The 17131-nt window shown below is 41.2% G+C and overlaps 1 protein-coding gene across 1 annotated transcript in view; it reads right to left on the bottom strand.

Moving 5' to 3' along the window:
- RNF17 (ring finger protein 17) overlaps positions 1–17131 on the bottom strand; it is a 458697-nt gene that overhangs the window by 328869 nt on the left and 112697 nt on the right. The window contains exons 15-17 of the mRNA XM_089666019.1: positions 11536–11726; positions 4335–4473; positions 1232–1394 (exon numbers count right to left, since the gene is read on the bottom strand). Of these exons, the coding sequence (XP_089522145.1) occupies positions 1232–1394; positions 4335–4473; positions 11536–11726 (493 nt within the window). The remainder of the gene's footprint in view (positions 1–1231; positions 1395–4334; positions 4474–11535; positions 11727–17131) is intronic.

Below are 17131 nucleotides of genomic sequence, written 5' to 3'. Positions count from 1 at the left end.
TTGGTCCCTTAAAAAGTGGGAGGCACATATGCAAACTGTTGTAATTCCTACACCGTTCACCTGATTTGGATGTAAATACCCTCAAATCAAAGCTGTCAGTCTTCAGTTAAAGCATATCTTGTTTGTTTCAGTTCAAATCCATTGTGGTGGTGTATAGAGCCAAAAATGTTAGAATTGTGTCGATGTCCCAATATTTATGGACCTGACTGTATCACAATTTCTCCACAAACGTGGCTTGTATGGGGGGGATTGCAAGAAAAAAAACACTCCTCAAGAAAGGCCACATGCTGTCACGACTGAGCTTTCCCAAAACGCATCTTGAAGATTCTATGGCCACATGGAAAGAAGTGTTATGGTAAGGTGAACCTAAAATTTAATTATTTGGCTTTAACACTAAACGATATTGTCTGGTAGAAATCCAATACAGCTCACCATCCAGATAACACCATTCCTACAGTAAACCACGGAGGTGGTAATATCCTGTTATGGTGGTTTCTCTGAAGCAGGAACTGGAGCAATTGTTCAGGTAGAAGGAAACATTTACGGGGAAAATTACTGTCAATTTTGTTTTTGGAAAATCTTCTGCCCTCTGTCAGAAATTTGTCAATGGGAAGAAAGTTTACCTTCCAACATGACAATGGCTCAAAGCACACAGCAAAAATGACCAAACATTGGTTGAAGGAGAAAAAGGTGAATGTCCTAGCATCGCCTAGTCAGAGCCCTGACTTAAACCCCACTGAAAATCTGTGAAATGACTTGAAGACTGCAGTCCACAAACCATCACCATCAAATTTAACCGAACTTGAGCAGTTCTGCAAAGAACAGCGGACAAATATTGCAAAGTTAGTAGAGGCATATCCCAAAGGACTAAAAGGATGCAATTAAAGCAAAAAATGGTTCAACAAAATACCGACACAATGGGGCAATCCTTTTTCCAACTCCGTGATTCTGTTTTTGAAGTTATTATGTTGGTGTTATATCTTTCACTAGGAAGTTGCACAGTAACTACAGCTCGATAAAATATAAAAACTGTGGCTGTCTTCATTTCAGACTGCAAAGCAACAAAATGTGATTATTTTAAAAAGGGGTGCTTCTTTTCTATACCTACTGTAGGTTAGATTTATTTAGGTCCATTTTCCTCCCCAACTGGGATTTTCAGTTCTGTTCAAAATCTTTATGTAATGCACTTGCAGAAAAATGAATTGATCAGTTACGAGTATGAAAACCTTACCAATGATCTCAGCTCGGTACCAATGGTCGTCATCTTCCCTATCATATTTAGCAACACATGCTTGGCCAACAACTGGGAATGCAATTTTCCAGTCATATGTGTCTTCACTGTTATACACCTCTTGCATTTTGCCGACTACCCTAATGTATTCCGATTCACCAATCTGAAAATAAAAAATGCATTAAACAAATATTTGTTACTGTAGTTTACCTCACTTCCATATAAGCCTTGAACAAGACTAGTCTAAATAAAGAGTTGAAAGCTCTCTGATACTGGTAAAAAATGGCTCCTGAAACTATGTCGGTGGACACTGGTCTTTAGAAAGGTGGCTCGGTCCAACACAAGTATTTGAGTGAATGTGAAAATGTATTTGCAAATTAAAGTGGAACATCACTCTCATTCAACATTGACCATTTTGAATCACTATGCTGCTAGTATTAGTAAATAAATAGGAACATGTATCATTTACTTGTTTTAAACAATTTTTAATTTTTTTTACATTTATTCAGTTACTTCCAGGGTTTCTTGCCTAGGCGAATGCTGTCATACTTCCCAAGAGTCTATAGGAGGGGAAGAGGAATTTACCAGCTAAGCATACCATCCTGCTTGTATGCCTGAACTAAGGGCGGAGGGATTGCAGAAAGTCAAAGCTACATGAATAATTCTGCACTTTCTCAAGATGGCCAAGACCTGAAATGCTAGGGGGCTGTATTTCAAAATGATTTTTCAGCAAAATAAAACATGGAGACATGGATGGATGAGGGAGTTTGCTTTGAACATTTAAAATGATAAATAGCATTTTTTCTGTGTGTTGCTCAGATGCAGTGTAGTTCCGTTTTAATAAACCTGTGTGAATGCACATACTCTTCTATACTAATTTGTATTGAAAATGTATCTGAGATTGTAGAAGCATTAAAATGGTAAACATAATGAGCACATAAAATCAAACCTTATGTGTGAGAATCTTGGTTTAGGTGAATAGATGTGAGATAGTAATTTGTGTACATAATTCAGCTGTCTCAAAAACATTAAAGCACAGCTCCGTTAGTTTGCATTGCAAACAAATTTGACCTATTACATACTGTTACTTGTAAACAGGTTTGCATACGTTACAGCAAAAGCATGATTTTACATCCAGCAGCCAAATTCCAGCCGTTCTGTTTCTACTTCAAAATCAAAAGGAACTGATTCATGTGTAGGGACTGCGTCACCAGTCTCCCTTTGCTCCTGTTTCTACAACTGACACTCTTTGGGGGATATTTACTAAAACCATAAAGTGTAAAAATGGTGTAACGCTGCATAGAAATCAATCAGCTTCTATGCTTTATTGCCACAGCTTCATTGAACAAGCTGAGGTTAGAAAGCCGATTGACTATCATGCACTGCTGTAGAAGATTATGAGTGCACGAGTTTTAGAAAATCTATACTAATGTATCTGCAATTCACACGATTAGGCTGTATTCAAACAGTCGTTTAGCCATGTTGCGAATACCAGCAGCAAGAATATACTGGCAGTGTGAACAGTCAAATAGCTGTGGCAACTGACAGCCTGTCATTGCATTGTATGGGTTTGGCAGCTACCCACACAGCACTGTCAAATCCTAGATGCAGGAAATCCGGATAGTCTTACTGCTGGAGATCGCTGAATGGCTAAATTACAATGCAAATGCAACCTTACACTATACACTGAGTCTATTCATTATATTTTAACTTGAGATTCGGAGGGAAATTAGAATATTACTGAACCGCTTCCTGACCGCCCTATAGCAGAAACACTGCTATAGGACGGCACGGCTGTGCAAAATCACATATATAAATATGATTTTGCATTTCCTGGTAGGGGACGCGTGCAAGCACCATTTGCGGCCGAGGCTGTCAATCATCGGGCCCTGGCTGGTAATTACCCGCCGGCGTCTGGTGATTACCGAGCATCTCCGACAGGGAGGAAGACTGTTTTTTTTTTTTTTACAAACAATCTTCCTCCTTGTCAGCTCAGGCACACTGCTCGGGATGGCTGTGGAAAGCCAGTGAAGCACACCCCCCATTGGTGTCACTGGGGATGTCAGTGAGACCAAGTTAGTTCCCCCCCAGTGTCAGAATGTCCACTGCAGTCCTGCTAAAAGTCGCTGATCGCCGCCATTACTAGTAGGAAAAAAAAATCCCAGTATCTATACCGCCATTTGTAAACGCTATAACTTTAACATAAACCAATTCATTTACACATATTGGGATTTTTTTTTTTTTTTTTGCAGACATGTCACAGAATACATTTTGGCCTAAATTTATGACGAAATTTGATTTTTTTTTTTATTTTTTTACTGGACTTGTTTAAAAGCAAAAAGTCCAAAATATAGTTTTTTTTTCTCAAATTTGTCAGTCTTTTCTTGGCAGACAGGAAATTCCATGTGGGAGGGAAGTAGAGGGGAGACGTTGCTGGAAGTGGCAGCAGAGGAGAATTACTGCTGATCAAAAGGGTCAATTGGAGTGAGCCATTTGGAGTTACCATTTATCAAGTTGATCTTCAGAGTCCAAATATTGGGAAAGTGCAGTTAGACCAAACATTATATAATGTGAGGTCACACTGCTGGAGGTGAGCAGATATCGGGTGGAGGCATAGTGCACCTATTTTGTGTTAACTGCACCTGGTGGTCACAGGAAGAATCCCTTAAGAAGAAATATTTTGGGATTTTTGTTTTTATGGTTTTCTCTTTTCACTTGTTACAAAATATTGTTGTGTAGAACTGCACAGATATTATACACACATATTATAGATTTTGGACTTGCCCACTTATGAGACAAAAGGTTTTCTGCACTAGCAGCTACTTAAATTATTTTTTATATTTATCTTTTTGATTCATAGTAGTGCGTAAGTTTTTTTTACATTTGCATTATCGTAAATGTAATTTGGGTGCATCGTTGCACGACCGCGCAATTGTCAGTTAAAGTAATGAAGCGCCATAACACAAAAAATGACCTGGTCAGGAAGGGGGGTAAATCCTCAGGAGGGCAAGTGGTTAACAGTATGTTTTTCTTTTACAAATTATATACAAATGTGTGTTTTATGGAGGCAATCGTTCTTTAATTTATGAAGCCATACACATACCACATGAATGTAAAAATCAGAGGGATCATTCATATGACAGACAAGGACAACAACTTCTGTCATGTTCTTGGGAACCTCTGGATCTTTATAACGAGCAACAGCTGAAAATTCAAATGAACCTGGAACTTGAGAGGGAAACCTAGAAAAATAATTGGGTAAAATGCATTACAATGTTGTATAATGGGAGAAAGAAAACACCTGTTGGATAGAAAAAAAAAACATATACAGTGCATTCGTAAAGTATTCAGACCCCCTTCACTTTTTTTCAATTTTATGTTGCAGCCTGATACTACAAGTTGTATAATTTTTTTCTCATTATTCTACACTCAGGACCCCATAGTGACAAAGTGGAAACAGAATTTTAGAAACGTCTGCAAATGTATGAAAAAGGAAAAACTGATATCACATTGGCACAAGCATTCAGACACTTTGCAACAACTCTTGAAATTTCTACACCTTGATTGTAGTCCAACTGCGGCAAATTAACCACTACAGGGTTGCTGCTCTGTGCAGAATCATGCATTATACACTTTTTTTTTTTAATACCAAAGACACGTTGTAGAATATATTTTGGCCTAAATTTACGAAGAAAGTTTATTTTTTTAATAGAATAAGTTTGGTTTTTTTTTTTAGCAAAAAGTTAAATATATATTTTTTTAATTTTCAGTCTTTTTTCGTTTATTTTGAAAAAAAAAAAAAAACACAATAGTGATCAAATACCACCAAAGAAAGCTTTATTTGTGTTAAAAAAACCAATTATAAAAATGTCATTTGTGTACACTGTTGCATGACCTCAATTGTTAATGTAGCGCAGCGCCATATAGGAAAAATGGCTTGGACATTAAGGGGGGTAACTTTTTCAGAGGGAAAGTGGTTAAAGTAGTTGTAAACCTCAGACATGAAATATAAACAAAGCATATCCTTGTCTCAATCCAGAGAACAAAGTATCATTTTTGTCCGTTGTCTCAGTCCTATGCTTTGTGTATGAGTCACTTTTGACAAGTTTTCATGACAAGAAAAAAATGGTAACGGGGAAGGCACATCCTGGGACTGACAGCTTCAGCTCTGTTTGTATGTGCTGTGTGAAGGGGGTGTGCATCTTCTCTCCAATCAGCTTTCCTCACTGATACAACTTCAGCTCCCCACCCTCTGCTTTTCAGAGCTGAGAGATCCTGTGTAAATTCTAGACTTTGAATAGATATAGGGTAGAGATGGTATAGATAAATAGGTGCGACTTAAGTCGTAGGATTTCTTTCATCTCTGTGTATCATTTGAAGCTATTCACCTTACTGGATATATATGACTTTAAAATAACTTTAAATTGATTAAACATGATTTGGAAAGGTACACACCTCTGTATAAAAGGTCTCACACAGCTGACAACGCATACTGTATCAGAGCAAGTCACGAGGTCAATGGAACTGCATGCAGAGCTCAGAGACAGGATTATTACAAAGCACAAATCTAGGAAAGGCTACAAAAAATGCTGCACTGAAGACTCCCAAGAGCACAATGGCCTCCAAAATTCTCAAAAGGAAGAAGTTTGGCAAAACCAAGACTATTCCAAGATCTGGTTGCAACTGAGCAATAGGGGAGAGAGAGCCTTAGTAAGAGAGGTAACCAACAATCCTGATGGTCAATCTGACTGAGCTCCAGAAATCCTGTGTGGCGATAGGACAAATTTCCAGGACAACCATCACTGCAGCCTTCCACCGATCTGGGCTTTATGGCAGAGTGACTAGACAGAAGCCTCCTCTCAGTGAAAAACACATGAAAGCCCACATGGCGTTTGTGTGTGTAAAAAAAAAAAAAAAAAAAAAGCATCTGAAGGACTCTCAGACTATGAATAAAAAGATCTCATAAATCTCTGATCTCATAAAACCGAGATTGAACTAATTGGCCAGCAGATCGCTTATGCCCTGCAGGCCTCTTACAGACATGTCACTGTATGTACTTCCTCGTACGGGGAAGACAATACTGACAGGAAGACTTAAACTACTACAGCACCATGGTAGATCATTGAGAACTACAAGCCAAGAGCCGCAAAGGCTGTTGGGGCTTGTAGTTTTCTCATTTACAGAACACTGTGAATGAGTGATGCAGCCAGGTGGGATGTTTTTTTTTTTTTTTTTCTTTTTTTTATTGTGACAGCTAAAGGGGGCATGGCAACCACCTAAGAATATGACTGCATAAGCACAGAGAGACGGGGAATCACCACCTCTAACTTGGCATCATCCACTCCCACCACTCCTCTCCCTAGCATCCCAATCACCGGGTGCACCTAGCAGGAAGAGGAAAAGCTGTCACGACCAATTTCAAGTTCAGAAACTTTTAAGTTTCTTCCCCCTGATGTCCGTGGGCTTCAACACAATGGTGTCAGGAGACCATCTCTGCCGCCGACTGACGGACCTCTAGCGGCACTTGCGTCCGACAACGCAAATGCGCCACCGCGCTCCTGAAGCTGCGTCACGGCGTACTTACGTGTTACATCACCAACCTCGTGACTTCCTCGGGGTAAAGGATACCAAGGACAACATTTTGAGGAACCTGAAAGTCCCCTATTTCATGCAATATACTCAGACATGAAGGATTTGCTGTGGATGACACAATTTATGTGAGTGGGCATTTTAATTCTGCTATTAAAGAACATATTATTGCAAACTACACTATGGAGGATTCTTTTCTCTCACCCTGTGGGGTGTGAGATATCTTTAAACAGAAAACCTTCCTGTGACACCTGGTTTTGTGGCGAGGAACTACAGGTCACAGAATCACCTGCCAGTGTTGGAATAGGATCCTGGGTGATCCTGAAAGTGAAGTGGCCCATTGGGTCGCAGAGGGGAGGTGAGGAGGCAATCTTGCCATTTGAGGATTTGAGTGTGTAGACACATTCACAGTTTCTTTCACCACACGATGCTGCATGGAGTTTGAAGCACAAGTTTATAGACATTTGTTTTTGATTGATGCTGCGTTTGATCACGTTTGTTCACTTAATCACTGAATACCCCTCTTATTTTAGGGGTTCATCTTGATTTAAAGCATTCATTTTGTCACGTTTTTTCAGTCGTTGTTATATTCACTAATATTGAGCACTAAGATTTAGGCACGTGATCCTTTTTTGTTTTTTTTTTTGTGGCACAATTTTCATCATACTTACATTCATTTGTTTGGGGGGGTCATTAGAGCGCTGCACTATTTTTATTTGCATTATTTGATCACTGTTAAGTTATCAGAGTGTCAGCTGCTGGTGTGTGTAGGTTGCTTCCATAAGCGCAGGAGGACTGTTTAGCTATCTCTTGTACCCAAGCATTGGGAATACAAGATATCTAGCCGTCTGCCAGGGTCAACACCCCACTACTCTGGAATGTGGATTTAGTAGCTATAGAGTGCAAGACCTTGCATCTGCAAGGACAGAAAGCCATGGAGTCTCAATGAAGAAGATGCAGGAGAGAAGATGGTACCATTCTCAGCAGGAAAAGATGGCGATGACTTAAAAGTCTGCTCCATAAGTTTCATCTGCTGGGAAAGAGGAGTGCAATTGTCCTAAGAAAAAGCAAGCACTTACTGAAAGTAAAAGCTGATTAGGGTGTTTCCAATCTTCACATAAACAGAACTGGAAAAGCAGGCGCAAGGAAAATGTATGTGCAGTTTAAGAAGCCCTATAGGATCCAAAGGAAAAAAACATCACTGGTAAAAGCAACAGGCTGATCTAGCTTTAGAGAATCACACGGTCTCCTTTAACTTAGAAATAATAGCACTGGGACAGCAGCTAGTCAGGGGAAAGCTCATAAATAAGATACATGAGCAACTCTGAACCCAACATGGTCCCTGCAAAAGATGTCACAAGTAGATTGGCTATAGAATCTGCTAGAGAAAGTTTGGTGGCACGCAAGGGGCTCTGCAATCAGTTAAAACTGGGTAATCAGGGACATCAAAACCTGCATGACTGAAATAAAAATCTGAGCCAAAAAGGTATGGCAAGGAATTACAGACAGACTGAAGACTACGGAAAAATTCAGTATCAAGGGTGGGCTGCAAGCAGTCCCTGACCTGTCAGTGGATTGTGCACTTGAGTGCACCTGAGTCAAATCATACAAAAGGACTGTTCACCAGGTTTCTGGAATTAAACATGTTGTAGCCACTGCACATTAAGCATTGTATAAGCATTGGGTAAAAAAAAGTAATTCCTTAAACAATTTAATTAAAAAAAAAAACGTGAACAGTTGGTAGCTGTAACAAAGGGTGACCAGTTACTATAGGAGAGAGAGCAAAAATGGATGGAAGGAAGACTACCCTTTTTAGCAGTGGAGATGTGCAATTTCAATGTTATTTGGAGGAAAAGAGCAGGATACATGACATTCTGCCAGTGGCGTATCATCAGTGCTCTATTCCATGGCGTTAGCCAATTACACAACAAAGCTAATGGGAAATAGAAAAATTTAATATCCAGGGATTTATAAAAAATTACGCAGCTCCTGGTACCCAGCCTGAATGGCACACTCACAAAGTGATTCTTCAGGACATTAGTAATGTCAAAGACAGCAGCTGTGCAGCTAACTTAACTAGACAAAAGTCTTGGAAATGTCCAAGCGAAGCAAAGAACATGAGGATCACTTCCAGGTTTAGCCTGCAATGTCCCCTCCAGTGGTGTCTGCATGTGGAATAATCCAAAAGCAAAGCAAAGAATGACAGGAAAGTTGCTAGGTAGAAAGTAAAACCACCTCTGCAGCTGTACAGAGAAGAGTCTGGATAAAAGAAAAAAAAAAATCAAGCAAACTGCTAGAGGAGGAAAACAAAAGTAAATTTTCCTGTGACAAAAGCAAACAATAGAGCTTCAGAAGGGGGTTATACATTGGGCTGTCCAAAAATAGTATATAAACCTTTCCAGTACAAAGAAGGATTAATTTGGGTTTGGAAGGTATTCCTGTGGGAAGTTTGAAATTGGAGTGAGGTTCCACTGGAATACTATCTTTGGAGGCTTGTTTAATATTTATTTAGGGTAAGGATATGTTATTCAGCCACATAGATGTGACTGTTCACAGAGCGTAGTGTTCACAGAGCGTTCACAGAAGAATGTGTATATAGAAGTGTACACAAAGTGCTTCACTATCACACATGTTTTTTTCACATTTTTGTGTGTTTTTTATTTAGCACATAAAGTTTTTCTTTTTTGATTTAATTACCGTATTTGCCGACGTATAAGACGACTTTTTGACCCCTGAAAATCTTCTCAAAAGTCGGGGGTCGTCTTATACGCCGGTATACGGCATACTGACACTTTTTAGGGGGGTGGCGCGGTGCCACCCCCCTAAAAAGTGTCAGTATGCCGTATACCCCCCCCCCCCCCCCCCTCCAATGGAAGGGACACTAAGTACAGGGGTGGGCAGGGGCTGGTGTTTCTTACCTGGCTCCGGTCCCACGACGCTCCTTCAGTTCGGCCCCTGGATGTTCGCGCGGCTGCTCGGCTCCGCCTCCTCACCGGTGATTGGCCGCCAGAACTGTAGCTCAGGAAAGGCACACAGGCCAATCACCGGCGAGGGGGCGGAGCCGAGCGGCCCCGTGAAAATCGAGTGCAGGAGCAGCAGGTAAGTGTGCCATGTAGAGGTGCTGCTGCAACCACATATGCTGGCTGCAGCAGCACCATACTAGAACAGGGGTCAGCAAGTGTAATTGGTGTCAGTGGGAGGAATAGTCCCCCATCATTGGTGTCACTGACACCAATGATGGAGCACTATTCCTGCCACTGACACCAATGATGGGGCACTATTCCTCCCACTGACACCAATGATGGGGCACTATTCCTCCCACTGACACCAATGATGGGGCACTATTCCTGCCACTGACACCAATGATGGGGCACTATTCCTCCCACTGACACCAATGATGGAGCACTATTCCTCCCACTGACACCAATGATGGGGCACTATTCCTCCCACTGACACCAATGATGGGGCACTATTCCTGCCACTGACACCAATGATGGGGCACTATTCCTCCCACTGACACCAATGATGGGGCACTATTCCTCCCACTGACACCAATGATGGGGCACTATTCCTCCCACTGACACCAATGATGGGGCACTATTCCTCCCACTGACACCAATGATGGGGCACTATTCCTGCCACTGACACCAATGATGGGGCACTATTCCTCCCACTGACACCAATGATGAGGCACTATTCCTGCCACTGACACCAATGATGGGGCACTATTCCTCCCACTGACACCAATGATGGGGCACTATCCCTCCCACTGATACCAATGATGGGGCACTATTCCTGCCACTAATACCAATGATGGGGCACTATTCCTCCCCCACTGATACCAACGATGGGGCACTATTCCTCCCACTGACAATGATGGGGCACTATTCCTCCCACTAATACCAATGATGGGGCACTATTCCTCCCCCACTGATACCAACGATGGGGCACTATTCCTCCCACTGACAATGATGGGGCACTATTCCTCCCACTGACACCAATGATGGGGCACTATTCCTCCCACTGACACCAATGATGGGGCACTATTCCTCCCACTGACACCAATGATGGAGCACTATTCCTCCCACTGACACCAATGATGGGGCACTATTCCTCCCACTGGTGTGCATTGGAAGAGGGGTAGTCTTATACGGCGAGTATAGCCCAAACACTACATTTTAGCAGGAAAAGTAGGGGGTCGTCTTATACGCCCAGTCGTCTTATACGCCGGCAAATACGGTATATGATTTAATTACTGTTTTATTGAGGATAATACCCTATCCAGTTTTTCTTCTTTTAAAGGTACACGGCAATTTTGGCGTCACACAGTGATTTTGAATCAGAACTCGGTTGAATAATTTTTGAATTTTGATTTTTGTGAATTTTTTAAAATAATTTCACTGACACTGGAAAGGTTTATATACTATTTTTGGACTTTCAAGGGTTAAAGTGGGACTTTTAAGTGTCATTACACAGGGTGTTTATTTTATAATATCACAGTTTATTATAGACTTAATTTTGGATTCCGATTTATATTTCACATTCATTTATACTTTGGGCTGACCTACAGCTTTTGTTAGTGTACAATCCTCTTGTAGGAAGCAATAAAACGCAATTGTTTAAGACTTCCTGTTTCCTTCAATTGATGAGAAAGAATGAACATTTGTGTAATATCACTATATATTTACATTTACATAGAACAAGAGGACACTTACTTTGCCAAATTCAAAAGGACTAGAGTTTCTCGAAGGGAGAGAGGCATGTCACTGATCATTTTACTTGTGGTAGGTTTCTTCAAGTCAACAATTAGTGTACTGTTTTCTTCCCTCAAGACTTTCATTTGCACACTTTTGTTATTTATCATCTTGAGGATTTCTTTTCTAACTTCTTTGCTCCATCTTCCATCCTGAGAAAAAAATAAAATATGAAACATGAAATAAACCCTAGCTGAATCAAATTTACTTTATGAGTTGAGTAATATAAGTGCGTATTTTGATTTTCTTTTTAAATAAAAAAATAGTTTAAATCGTATTCTTTGAATTTATTAAGACCGGATTGACATATTCACAGGACCTATTTCAGTGCGATTTGTAGAACACCGTGACCATTTGTGGATAACCCATCCCACATCCAGCATTCCTGGATGTGTACTAGGAGAGAAAAAACAAAAAGGGGGGTAAGATCTGTGTCACTTATCGAAGTCCAAAAACAGATTTTATGGTGGAGGTGTGGCGACTGCTCATCAAAGATGGCCGCTTGAAGCCGTAGCTCCATGAGCACTCCAGGAGAAACCCACATCTACGAGAGCCCATCACTCCCCGCACCACTCTCTCCAATTCCTGCCACCCCGCTAACTCTGCAGCAATGACTTGTCACAGGAAGGAGTCGTCCAACCTCCATAAATTATTGGACTTCTTTCCGACACTGCCACAGAGTCACCAACAAAATGGCAGCGGCCGGACTTCTAGCGGACGCATCACATTCAAGCCCGTGTACCGCGGCAGACTTGACGGGCCACACAAAGGATATGAGCTGCTTGCCACTGTGCTCTTCTAGCACCAGCAGCCCAGTAAAATCCCACCCAAGGAGGGACTCCAACCTTAATACAGAAAACTGTATGGATGTATGTTCAACAGAGGAAAGATCAGTTAGATGCAAGCCGCCATGACCCCTTTTTCTCATTCCCCACTACAGGTCAGCCAGTTTCTGATATTGACCTGAAAGACACATTACTATCTCAGTGCTCATTTCTGCAGTTCGATATGCTTGCATGATTTCACAAGTTCACAGAAGAAATTAAAAATAGCTGACCTGGAGGACCGCTCATGGCACAACAACGTAAAAAGTAGAGGCATCCCAGAGTCAATAAAATCAGCGGAATTGCCTATGTACGCAACCGCTTCAAAATGGTGGTACCCTCACCAACCTCTGAAGATCTCACCACAGATAGAATCCACAGGGTTCCTAAACCATCCTGCTTGCCACAAGAAATTCCCAGAGATGTCTTAGTGCAAATACACTTCAACCAAGTCAAGGAACACATTTTATCTGCTTTCCAAAAGAAGGAACAACTACTAGAGAAAGTGGTCCAGGTGTTACACTCCAGGTGTTAGAAGACCTCTCCGCACACACTTTACGATGACACAAGAATCTGGCATCACTAAAGCTTTCCAAGACATATCTTAATAGTGGAAACATGCAGCCACAGTGAAAAATTACCCCATGATGGCTCCACTACAGTCATCAACTCCATGGAAGATGGCATCCGCTTGCTCCAATATTGGAAAATAATACCAGAGATTTCTCCATCCCAGGGTCCCAGGAGTCCTCCTACACCAACTTCCAAACGGAATATCAGAGGGTCTCTTATAAGAAATCATCAAAGCAACGGTATGTGATGGGCCACAACACCTAAAATTACTTTTTCTATTTGATCTATTTTTCTCCTAGGAGGTGCTAATTTCTGGATCCATGTTCTCCACCACTGAGTACCCCAGTAAATTAGCAGTTTACTGCTACTGGTTCCACATGGAACTTTTTTTTTTATGTCTTATACATTCTTCCTCCCAGGGAGTGTTTTGTTACTACTCCTTTGTTCGTTTTCAAGCTTGCATTTCTCAATCTTTGGATGTCACATGATGTCTCACATGCTACCATTTCTGAACTCCCAACAGTCTCCTGTATTTGGATAATATTCACGTTGCCATTTATTCTCACCCTAATGGCCTTTTGTTCCAAGTGGCTACTATGGTGTGTGTCAGATTCAGGATCACTACCAAATTTTTACTGGAATGACCCTTTGACTTCTATCATTACCCGTGGCTTAAATCATCTGCCCAAAAGATTTTCATTGTGGAAAGAAACTGCTAAATCTAAAGCTGACATTCTTGTAGCCAAACAAGCACACTTCCAAGCCTCAGCACCCCCAAAATTTCAACAAAGACTTTCCGCATATTTTTTTTCTACAATTTTTCCTTGAAAAAGCAGGGGTTCTCGTCGCTATCACAAATTCAGTAACATTTGTCTCAGTCTTCTATTATTGATGAAGGGGGCCATTATATCATTTTGGTTTGTGATATTAATGGTAAAATATACACTATTGAGGGAGTATATGCTAACTCCTAACAGGGAAGATTTTTCCGAAAACTCTTTAACCAATTGAATAAAGCCAAAAGTGGAAGTCTCAGTGTGTTGTGATCTCAACTCGGTCGTGGACCCGCACCTAGACTCAATCTATTCAGAGATCTCGCTCTTATTCATTAAATGCACTTTTGCATAAAGAAGACATGTATGTCTGGCGCTGCCAACACGCTTCTGACAGAGATTACACATTCTATTTGACTCGCCACAACTCTTACTCACGTACTGATACCTTCAAGTCGACAAATGACTATTGCAAAGAATTTCCTCATGATATTGCTGACATTACATGGTGTGACCATGCAGCAGTCTCCATCACAATATCAGATGCAAACTCTTGTCATCCTATTTGCTTATGGTGCTGTAATGACAAACTTCTTAAAAGAAGCTGCCACCAGCGATGTGCTCCTTCAGTGGCCCCGCAAATTTTTTTTGCCTCAATCTTTCACATGATATTGATGCATTCACTTTATAGAATGCACATAAGACATATATGCCTGGTTTAATGATCCAACTAGGTGCACAGGAAAAAAAAATCCATATTGGCTAAGGTACGCCAATTTTTATCCTCTATCCGCTCTTTAGATGCCCAAAACAAAATTAATCCGAATTCAAACATGGCATGTACGCTCACTAATCTAACAATGGAGCTACGTAACATCCTTAACGATGAACATGATCGGCTATTTCGCAACTTTGAATTAAATATTATGCACACCACAGCAGAGCTGGGAAATTCTCTGCTTTCCATCTTAACACTCTAAGTGCAAAATCCTTCACTTTGTGTTATACAGTGAAGGAAATAAGTATTTGATCCCCTGCTGATTTTGAATCTTTGCCCATTCACAAAGAAATGATCAGTCTAAAAATAGAATGGTAGGTGTATTGTAACACAGAGACAGAATAGCAACAACAAATTCAAAAGAAATGCATGTCTAACAAATTATGCACTGATTTGCATGTTCATGAGGGAAATAAGCATTTGATCCCCTATCATTCAGCAGGATTTCTGGCTACCAGGTGCCTTTCATACTGGTAACAAGCTGAGATTAGAAGCAGTCTCTTAAAGGGACTGCTGCTAATCTCATTTTGTTACCTATATAAAAGACACCTGTCCACAGGAGCAATCAAACAATCAGATTCCAAACTCTCCACCATGGCAAAGACCAAAGAGCTGTCCAAAGATGTCAGGGACAAGACTGTAGACCTACACAAGGATAGACTTGACTACAGTTGGTGCAATCATTCGCAAATGGAAGAAACACAAAACAACTGTCAGTCTTCCTAGGTCTGGTGCACCATGCAAGATCTCACCTCGTGGAGTGTCAATGATCATGAGAACTGTGAGGAATCATCCCAGAACTACACGTGAGGATCTTGTCAATGATCTCCAGGCAGCTGGGACCACAGTCACCAAGAAAACAATTGGTAACACACTACGTTGACAAGGACTGAAATCCTGCAGTGCCCGCAATGTCCCTCTGCTCTACAAAGCACATGTCCAGGCCCGTCTGAAGTTTGCCACTGAACATCTGAATGATGCAGAGGAGGACTGGTTAAAAGTGTTGTGGTCAGATGAGACCAAAATCAAGCTCTTTGGCATCAACTTAACTCGCAGTGTTTGGAGGAGAAGGAATGCTGCCTATGACCCAAAGAACACCACCCGAACTGTCAAACATGGTGGTGAAAACAATCTGCTTTGGGGGTGTTTCTCAGCTAAGGGGACAGGGCAACTGCACCGCATCAAAAGGGATGATGGACGGGCAATGTACCGTCAAATCTTGGGTGAGAACCTTCTTCCCTCAGCCAGGGCATTGAATGTGTGTTCCAGCATGACAATGACCCAAAACACACGGCCAAGGCAACAAAGGAGTGGCTCAAGAAGAATCACATTAAGGTCCTGGAGTGGCCTAGCCAGTCTCCAGACCTTAATCCGATTGAAAATCTGTGGAGGGAGCTGAAAGTTCCGAGTTGCCAAATGTCAGCCACCAAACCTTAATGACTTGGAGAGAATCGGGCCAAAATCCCTCCTGAGATGTGTGCTAACCTGGTGGCCAACTACAGGAAACGTCTGACCTTTGTGATTGCCAACAAGGGATTTGCCACCAAGTACTAAGTCATGTTTTGTGAAGGGGATCAAATACTTATTTCCCTCATGAACATGCAAATCAGTGCATCATTTGTTAGACATGCATTTCTTTTGAATTTTTTGTTGCTATCCTTTCTCTCAGTGTTACAATACACCTACCATTCGATTTTTAGACTGATCATTTCTTTATGATTGTGCAAACATTCAAAATCAGCAGGGGATCAAATACTTATTTCTTTCACTGTATTGGAGGTTAGTCAGTATTTGCTTAGTAGCAGACATGTTTGCAGATTATTATGCCTCGCTGTACAACCTTAAAAATCATACCCCTCAACCTTCACCGACTGATTACCTTTTTTAAGACCACCTTAAACTTTCTTCATTGTCTGAATCTGATTTTAATGTCCTTAACCCTTCTCAAATCAGGAAATGCTCCATGTTCTCAAAATGCTAGCAAAAGGTAAACCCCCAGGCCCCGATGGGTTCTCTAACGAATATTATCAGATTTTTGGAGAATGCCTAGTCCCACATCTATCTACATTGTTTAATGCCACAACTAAGAAATCCTAATTTCCCTCAGAGATGCTGAGGCAACATCGTGACTCCCCTTAAGCCCAGGAAGTTATCGGATACTCCAGCCAAATTCATACCTATATCTTTCCTTAACTCTGACATAAAACTATATGCTAGTATTTAAGCACACCGATTGGCAACTATCATGCCAAAATTGATCAAACTGGACCATATGGGGTTCATTGCTGGGAAACAGACCTCAGACGCCACCAGAAAGCTTTTGAATATCATCCATCATATGGAAAGGGATCAAACGCCTTTTCTTCTATCTATAGACGCAGAGAAGGTGTTCAACCTAATCCATTGGGGATATATGCACAAAGCCCTTACCAAATTTGGATTGCAAGGTTCGTTATTATCAGCCATATTAGCCCTTTACTCATCTCTCTCAGCCCAAGTCTCCTATCCAAACCATTTGACATCACAAAAAGGTACCTGTCAAGGATGCCCTCTATCCCCTTCCATTTTCAACTTACTGATTGAAACTCTAGCAGAACAAATTCGTTCCC

Source organism: Staurois parvus, unplaced genomic scaffold, assembly GCF_062004578.1.
Source record: "Staurois parvus isolate SC_StPar_1 unplaced genomic scaffold, SC_StPar_1.0 ptg000050l, whole genome shotgun sequence".
Classification (NCBI taxonomy): Eukaryota; Metazoa; Chordata; class Amphibia; order Anura; family Ranidae; genus Staurois; species Staurois parvus.
Note: the sequence above shows the minus strand (reverse complement) of the source record. Positions and strands in the feature narration are given on the sequence as shown.